The sequence below is a fragment of the Pteropus vampyrus genome, unplaced genomic scaffold (assembly GCF_000151845.1).
Source record: "Pteropus vampyrus isolate Shadow unplaced genomic scaffold, Pvam_2.0 Scaffold277, whole genome shotgun sequence".
Classification (NCBI taxonomy): domain Eukaryota; kingdom Metazoa; phylum Chordata; class Mammalia; order Chiroptera; family Pteropodidae; genus Pteropus; species Pteropus vampyrus.
Window position 1 is genome coordinate 399,882 of NW_011889058.1, and position 8,414 is coordinate 408,295.

The 8,414-nt window shown below is 56.3% G+C and overlaps 2 protein-coding genes across 2 annotated transcripts in view; one reads left to right on the top strand and one right to left on the bottom strand.

Moving 5' to 3' along the window:
* Positions 1-457, top strand: part of MBP (myelin basic protein) — a 49,517-nt gene extending 49,060 nt beyond the window's left edge. The window contains exon 8 of the mRNA XM_023520813.1: positions 62-457. Within this exon, the coding sequence (XP_023376581.1) occupies positions 62-457 (396 nt within the window). The remainder of the gene's footprint in view (positions 1-61) is intronic.
* Positions 458-4,308: 3,851 nt separating this feature from the next.
* Positions 4,309-8,414, bottom strand: part of ZNF236 (zinc finger protein 236) — an 89,152-nt gene continuing 85,046 nt past the window's right edge. Inside the window, exons 29-30 of the mRNA XM_023520814.1 lie at positions 7,073-7,249; positions 4,309-6,619 (exon numbers count right to left, since the gene is read on the bottom strand). Coding sequence (XP_023376582.1) covers positions 6,495-6,619; positions 7,073-7,249 — 302 coding nt within the window. The 3' untranslated portion in view covers positions 4,309-6,494. The remainder of the gene's footprint in view (positions 6,620-7,072; positions 7,250-8,414) is intronic.

The following is an 8,414-nucleotide window of genomic DNA, read 5'->3' on the forward strand; positions in this document are numbered from 1 at the left end:
GTCATCCCACGGCGCCCCGACCCCCCCAGGACCAGGCAGCAGGAATGGCTTCACCCCGCAGGGGCTTCGGTACGTGAGAGGCGGGCGGGCAGCTGAGACGGAGCGACGGTGGGCGCACGGGCTGCTGGGCTGTGCCCACACCCGACTGGCTGAGCTGGAGCGTGGCAGAGGGGACAGGAGGCAGAAGGGCCGGGTGGTGGCCTCGAGCAGGACACGGGATCTCGTCGGAAACCAGGTGACAGCGCAGCAGGAGCCGGAGCGAGCTCCGCACGCCACCTGTTTCCTCTCCCTGGAGCTGCCGAGCTCGGGGGGGCTGCACGGACAGCGGGACTGGAGGGGTCTTCTGGGTGGCCACGCAGTGTCACACTGGTCCCGGTGGGAGCCGAGGGTGACCGGCAGCACACTCATCACGGCAGTGCACATTGCCAACACTAACCTCCGTCTGCCCCCTCCCTAAGTAACCGCTGAGTGACTAGGCTTAGTTAGGGGCCTGCCGTGGCCCCTCCCTGTCCCCCTGCCTGTCCTCGTCCCCGCCCCTGACCTAGAGCGTGGCTGGGCCTGGCCAGCCCGGAGGAGAGAGTGCTGTCCTTAGCAAAGTCCCCCCTAATGCGAACTGACACCCCCGTGCCCCTCCATAACGTACTGACCGCACCTTGAGTCCAGCGTCCTTCGGTCCTTATCACCGTCCAAAGAGCCCGCACGGGCAGGTGCTCCCGAGGACGAGGACGAGGAGCAGCCCACGTAACCCCGCGCGCCCGCTAACCCCCTCTAACTCCGAACGCCGAGCGTGGGCTTCACACGTTAACGCGCACGCAGCCTCGGCGATGAGGCTGTAAGGGACATTTCGGAAACGAAGCCCCCGAGCCGCCGCCACGGACCCCGCGAGCTCGACGGGGGCTCTGCGACCACGGGGCTCGCGGACAGCACCCCCAGTTCTGGAACAGTGAATAAACAATAAACTTTTGGCGACACGTGCACGTGTCTCACTGTTACTCCGGCCCGCGTTTTGGGGCTGGCGGGGGAGGCGGACGGGGTCGGCTCAGGGCCGATGCTACCTCGCGGGGAAAGATGCTCCTGGTACCTTCGCGGGGAAAGGTGCTCCCGGTACCTTTCCGCGGTTTCAAAGGACACACGCCCTGCCAGGGGAGCGGAAGGGTCTCTGAAGTTGCCTTCGGCCACGTTTCATCTGGCGGAGACAGTGACGAGTGATTTGGGAAAATTTTGTTCCCAAACAAAATGTTGGCTTTTACCTGCTTTTGGTTATAAAAATTCTCTTTCAAAAAGATCAAAGGACATCATTTTGTTTCACGTTGTCTCCGTTCCAGCTGTGACAAACTGGCTGAGTCGGTGAAACGTCACAGGGGCAGGCCCGTCTGGGACAATGGTAGCATGACACCAGCCCGCTCCCGCAGGGCCCCAGACCCCAGTGTGCCGCGTGCCCGTCCGACAGCACAGGAGCTGGCCACGCTCGGCAGCAGGCGGCCGCACCAGTGGGCCAGTGGCCCCTGAGCCGATGCCAACCCCCGCTCCCTCTTCGCTTCTCCACCCAAAACCCTTCGGGCTGAGGAATCAGGAAAACCATGCCAAGATGATGACACGTTACAAACGGTCGGGGCCAGGGCTAAGCTGACCCGACGCCCCCAGGCACCCCAAGTCTCAGCTTTGCAACGCACCAGACGCTAGGCAAACTGACAGCTTTGTGTTTAAACCCGAACACTCACATCGTAAGAGAGCTGGGCGTCCTGGGAAAATCCATCCTGGGAAGCATTTTTAATATTCGAGGCTATCATCTGAAAATTAAAAAACAAACAAAACAAACCAACCCTTCTTCAACCCACCACATTTAAAAAGATTCAAGCAGTATGCCCGCTACGAACAAACCGGCCGCGAGACGGGGAACCGGCTGACCGTTCCCAGAAAAGCCAAATCGCTTTAGCTCTTTCAGCCCAAAAGTGCATGGAGAACCGAGGCTGTGACAGAGACAAAAGTAGACTAAGAAAGAAGGTGTCCTCCGTCTGTTATTTCGACAGGATGACGACTCTCTAAACTACCAACTTGTGAAAGGTTGAAAATATAAACTCACTCCGTTGCATTTCTGGGAAAGCCAATGCCCCACAAATCTCGTGAACAGATAAATGGGTTTTGTGATTGGCCTTCATTTCAAGTCACTCTCGAATACCTTACAAACGAGAGCAAGTGTAAAATCTGCTCAAGGGTAGAAAATAAGAAATCCTCACACTATCCACACCCCGTGGATCTGAATTTATTGCAAACGCAGCACCACCGTGTGCTAACCCATGCTGAAACGTCACCTAGAAAAAATGTCTATCTTTGAGCGGTTGTAACACACCCAAAGCCCAAATAGACAAATATACGGGAGCTTTAAAAGAATACAGAAACTGTTTTTTATTATTCTTAAAGCCAGCAGTGGCTTTTAGCATAACTATCCGTTTCGAATACAAAACTGGATGAAATAAATATCATCCAATGTAGAAACAGAACATGAAACGGTTTTAAAGATTCAAAAAAAAGATCTTCTGTAAATAAAAAAATTAAAAATTTTCTTTAGTGGCAAATCAAGAATGAACGGCTGTCATTTTAGAATTTGTCAGATGTCAGATCTTGGTTTCACGTACACGTCTCCACGCTGCAGGCATCACAGGGGAGATTAACTGCGGAATCTGCTGTTCACCGCCCACCGCGGCATTCGTGCGGCCAGCCCTCACTTTTTAGTGCTCGAATATTTCAGCAGTCGCCGTGCAGGGAGTGACCGTGGCGCCTCGGCGCGCAGGCCGTGAGTGTGTGAGGGGGTGAGTGGGTGTGGCCCCGTCGGTGCCTGTGTGTGGCTGAGCAGGGGGCCAAGTTCCGAGCAGATGGAGTTGCCCTTACTGGGGACATGCGGGATTCTAACCCCATAAGAGTCTCGACTGCTCCCGCTTTTTAAACGACGGAGAGGCAACTAGACTTGTAAATGTTAAGTTTCACGGCAATACGGTAAAGACACAGAGCCCCCAAAGCTGTCCGTAGGCACTTCTGAAATTCTGAGAACCCCCGCGACACCTACAGCCCGCGGACAGAGACTGGGCGACGAGAGGGCACCCAGATTCAGGGGCGTCAACTGTGCGACTTCGTCTCCGCCTGACTTTGGACAACAGGGCCTTAGAAAAAGCATCCGTTAATCAGCAACGACCAACCTTCACATTGACTTATTGTTGGGGGTGGGGAGGGTGCACAGCATTGACTTGGAAATAAACTTCTGCGGGAAAAATATGCAAAGAGCACATAGCGGAGATGCCCACAGGAAAGCGGTTCTCCGTCTTAGCGCATTCTCTTAAAAGCGTGTCGCTCAGCTACATCTGACCGATCACCGTGTCGCACGCGTACGCACGAGCTACAGACGCTGCCCCGCACAGCGGGGAGGCACGTGAAGGACGGAAATCCGCTTCCCCTGCATGGGGCCTGCACGGGTGCCACCGTGAGCTCCGCCCGCGCGCGAGGCGTGAGGGTGCGGAGGTCAGGGACGCTGGTCCAACTGTGACACTCAAACCCAGGAAAAAGGTCTTCGCAGATCCTCGTCCTCTCAAGGAATGTTTTGCAAAGCGCCGTATTTTATAATTAAGAAGTAAATCAATGTAATTTTCTTAAAATGACACGTTTGGAGGGGGCGGTGTACAGAGCACTGTCCTAGAGAAATCCGCCCTGGTTGAATGCCCAGCGGAGAAACTGAAATCTCTCCACAGGAACAAGGGAAGGTCCTCACAGGCACGGGTCGCCACGTCCCCTCGGGAACACGAGGTCGGAGCACAGGGGCCATCTGAGGAGCTGGACCGCCAGGCCGCCGGCCAGTCCCCCGCGTGAGGTCTGCTACCTACACCTGCAGCAGCACCCGTGTGCGAGGCGAGGCATGTGGGGTGCCATCTCTGGAGAGACACTGGCCTGGCCCACGCCGCCCCAGGACACGCCCGTGCCCACTCTGCCCAAGGGCTGGTGTCCCCGCCACCCAAGCCACCAGACCCGGCCCCATGCACAGGGAGCTCACCCTCCAGCCGCGGTGCTGCAGCCACCTCATCCCGGAAGGGGCCCAAAGGCGGAGCCTTTCGAAGGCACCAAACGGCCAGGGCGCTGTGTGACCCAGCCCCCAAGGGAGACAGCTGGCGGCCAACCGCGCTGTCACAGGGCCACGTCCTGAGTCTCGAGGTTCGAAGCTCTTCGAACAGACTCTGCGTTAACGTCCTCAACTCGAAGTTGTTCATGTGCCAAACTGTCTTATAGTAAATATTTTCAAAGAAAAAAAAAAATCACGCTTCCTAACTTCATTTTTTATTTATTGTTATTCCAAAACAGATAGGCTAAGATATTTCTAAAAATACAGTTATCTATCCTCAAAATCCTGGTTATGCAGAAGGCTAGAAATCTCTCGTCACGAGACTGTTGACCAGCCACTGAAATACAGAGCGCGGCCTGTCCTCCCCCTGAGGGCCAAGAGGGGCCACGTCCTCACGGGCCACGGCTTGTCACCAAACACCAGCAAAGCAGCAGTTTTTACAACTAGGAAGTAAATCCAAATAATACAGTGACATCTCCTGTTTGCCTGCTGATAAATTGAGAAAGCTCACAAAGCGGATTATCGGTAAGATTTCTTCTTCCATAACCAAAATAAAAGTGGGCTTTCGGGTCCCCTGCGAAGGCCTGGCCTTGCTCCAGCAGGAGCTCACCAACGTGGCTCAGTGACTACGCGTTCTGTACAACTAGGAATTAAACAAACCCCGTTTCGAGACTGTCCTGAGATGGCATTTAATGCTGACACCAAAATAAATAAACTAGCAAGAATAAAATTTTTAAAATTCCAATAATGGCAACTTTGGGGATATCTGTTCACCAAAATTAATCAACATTTCTAAAATATTTTAATACAAAATTATAAAAGAAAGTGCATTAAAAGCAGAACCTTTAAAACTCTGGCAAAATTACAATTAATCTGAGTACACTGACGACAGCCAGGTATACATGCTGACATTCAGGAAAACCTCAGGATATAGTAAGTCCAGCATCACAAGAATGAGTCAAATAAGGCTTTTTTTCCCTTAAAAAAATATACAATACACAAAGCAGTTTGAAAAAAAGTAATATTATTTAACAGTTTTCTGACTTAAATATTTTCACATAACAAAAGTTTTTATGTCACCATCAATATTACTTATATACATATCCAAAAGGGGACAGGAACAAAAAAGTCAAAAGATGCCCTTGCGAAATATAACAGTGAAATGTCTCTTTGTTCAGGAATCCGAAATGAGTCCCTCTGAATATACAAGTCCATACAATATTTATAATAAATCTGCTCCTGACGGAACCAGGGAGGCGATGAGAGAAAATAAAGGCAATTATTTTTCAAGAAACGAAAACAGAAACGAAAACCCAGCTTTATGTTACAATGGAAGAGATACCCATTTATTAGTGAAATGAACACAACACTGATCGGAAGCGCTGCCAGGGCGGTGAGGGCCCTGCCGCTCTCTCTGTGATCCGGACGGGCGCCCGTATTTACAAAATATACTGATCAGCCACACAGAGGCCCATAAATCTGTGTATGTACATACGCACTTATATATAGAACATATAAATAACTTCGAGGGGGGTTCGCATGGACAGAGAACTTTCCATCTTTGGAATGCTGCGGGACACACGCGCCCGCCGGCTCGGGGCGGGCCGGTTTGGGACGCTGAACGTGGCACCATTGATGATCCTAGAGAACTCCCTGAAATAAAGCTCACGCCCCCATGCACGAGGAGGGGGTCCCGGGGCCCGGAGGGGCTCCTGTCCCTCAGCCACAGCCACCGCTCTGACCGGCCGGCCGGGCCGCGGGGCCTCTGCAGCATGTGGCTTGTGCTTCCTGCCGTGAGCGTGTCGCCCCGTCCCCGTCCCCGTCAGTCCCCTCGGTCCCCGTGTCTGCGCCCCAGACGCGCGGCCTTCCAACGAATGATTAGGTCTTTGCGACGGGGAGAGAATCGGTCCAGCCATCTCTCAAGGTTTTCGTCCTCCTAACTTACTGCAGACTAAAGAGTCAATTTGTACTCGTTTCGAAACGCGCAGAGGGAAACGTGGCAAAGACTTCCCTGCGTGTTCTAACCCTTGTCTGAACCACGTGCTGTCTCGTGTTCGTTTCGTGCGCTGCCCGTCTCATGACAGAGCTGAAGGAAGCCGACGTGACTCGCTGCGTGTCACCTCTGCCTCCGCTAACACGAAGGACCCACTGTGAGGACAGGGAGAGCCAGCGGCCTGTCTACCCGGAGGCGCTGCCCGCGGGCGACGGGCCGAGGCAGGTGCACTCCCCAGGTCGCTCCTGGAAGCCTCTGAAAGACAGTGATTCTTCAGATGGTTTTATAGCTAAGAACTACTGTGGTAACATTTCAACGCCTGAAACTTAAAAGCAGGAGTTCCCAGTGCTTTGTCCCGCGTGACAGTCAACTTCAGAGACACCCGCGAGTCGCGCGTCAGAACACGTTGGCCAGCGCCTGCCACTCGCTGGCGGTGTCCTGTACCACCTCCTCCAGGTGCAGCGTGTGGCTCAGCTCCTCCCCCACCTGCTCCTGCTGGCCAGCGGCCTCCTGCAGCGTCCCTGCGGTGCAGACATGAGAGCAGGGGCTCAGACACCCGCGGCGCGAAACCACGCACATGTAAACAGAGACGAGAAACTAAACCGACATGCTCTGCCCCAATGGGAAAGGGTAACTCGAGCGGCGGTTCACAGTTCTGTGGGGGAGGACTGTGCCCTCGCATCCTCACTCCTGCCACGGCTGGCACACCTGCCGGCGACGGGGGGCTGACACCAACCCTGAGAACAGCCCGCCGGCTTCCTACAGAAGGGGCAGCAGGCAGCGCGGGAGCAGAGACGTTGCGACAGCCTTCCTCTTCCTCAGAAAGCCCCATGACCCCGACCAGCACCCCTTCCTCCTGACGACCGTTCTTCCCAGTGTGCACGAGGCAGCAGTGGGCCACTCGGGGAAGCAGGGTGCGGAGAGCCGGGGACCCCGGGCACCGACCACCCGGGCAGGCCGCGCGCCGCGCTCACCGGCGTAGCTGTGCGCCCGCTTCACGTGCAGCTTCATGTTGCTCTTCTGCGTGAAGCCCATGGCGCAGTGCTCACAGCGGTAGGGCCGCTCGCCCGTGTGCTTCTTCACGTGCACCTGCAGTGCGCTCTTCTGGTTGAAGGCCTTCTCGCACAGCGTGCAGGGGAACGGCCGCTCCCCTGGGGGCAGGCCGCACATACGGGCAAGGTAAGGGGGCGCCCAGCGTGGGAGCTGCCCGGGGCCCCTGCCGCCCACAGACCGCCGGCCCGCAGGCCCTGGGAGCGCCCACCGCACCCCGACTTCTGGACCTGGCTGCAGTGGCACCGTCCTCTGCAGTCCCCTCCCGGCCCTCGGTCCCCTGTGCCTTGCTGCCACTCACGGCTGCCGAGCCCCAGGGCCCCGCCCTCCCCTGCCCCGGGCCTGGAAGGCTCCCCCGCGCTCCGCTCGGCCCCCGCCATGAGCCCCACTGGCCAGTGCCAGCCAGCACCAGGCCTCCATGCCACCTCGGAGGGCCCTGCTCCCCACTCCAACCCTGGTGTCAGGCAGCTCCATGCTAAGTCTGTCCCTCCACCCAGTCAGTGGCCACAAGCCCCAGGACTGTGGACACGAGGTCATCACGCCTGCGACCGCATTCCTTGCATGGAGAAAGGGCTGTCACCAACGTGATCAAAGTCACGACTGGAGGACCTGGACGAGCACAGAGGGCGCCTGTGCAGGCGAGGGCTCTGTGTGCAGGGTGGGCTGTGGGGACGAGCAGCCTTTCGCTGGTGGGGACAGGTGCCCACGGGAGCTGAGGTGGAGCATGGACAGCAGTGAGGTCACAGCACTAAGTGTGCTTAGTGGTGTCCCCAAACCCTTCGCGCACGTCCATCTACTTATCATAAACGACCAACGGCGTCACTACTCCTTAAAACTTTGTTCTGAGCGACCACGTCACGAAGTGACAGTGTGGCAGTTGGTTTTCTGCTCAAAAGCTCTTCCTGAACACCTAGCGTGCCGGGACCCACTGCCCAACAGCGACGGTGCTGAAAACACGGGAGCGCGCGGCGGGAAGGCCCGTGACCAGAAGAGCTTTGCTGGCCACACAGGCGCTTTGCGTTGGCCGCGGTCACCAGAAGGGACAGAGGCCTCTTGGTGGGGGTGTCCACGCTGACACCTGGCCAGTCAGCGATGGCCAGCCAAAGAGGCAGCAGGCCTGGGAGAGGATGACCAGCCACTGGGAACTGTGAGAAGGCCTGGGTGACAATGAGGTGAGCCTGAGAGCCTGGGACTTCCCGAGGGCCGAGGACGTGCATCCTGAGGGTCGGAGGGGTCACAGGGGGACACAGGCCTCCACCCGGACGT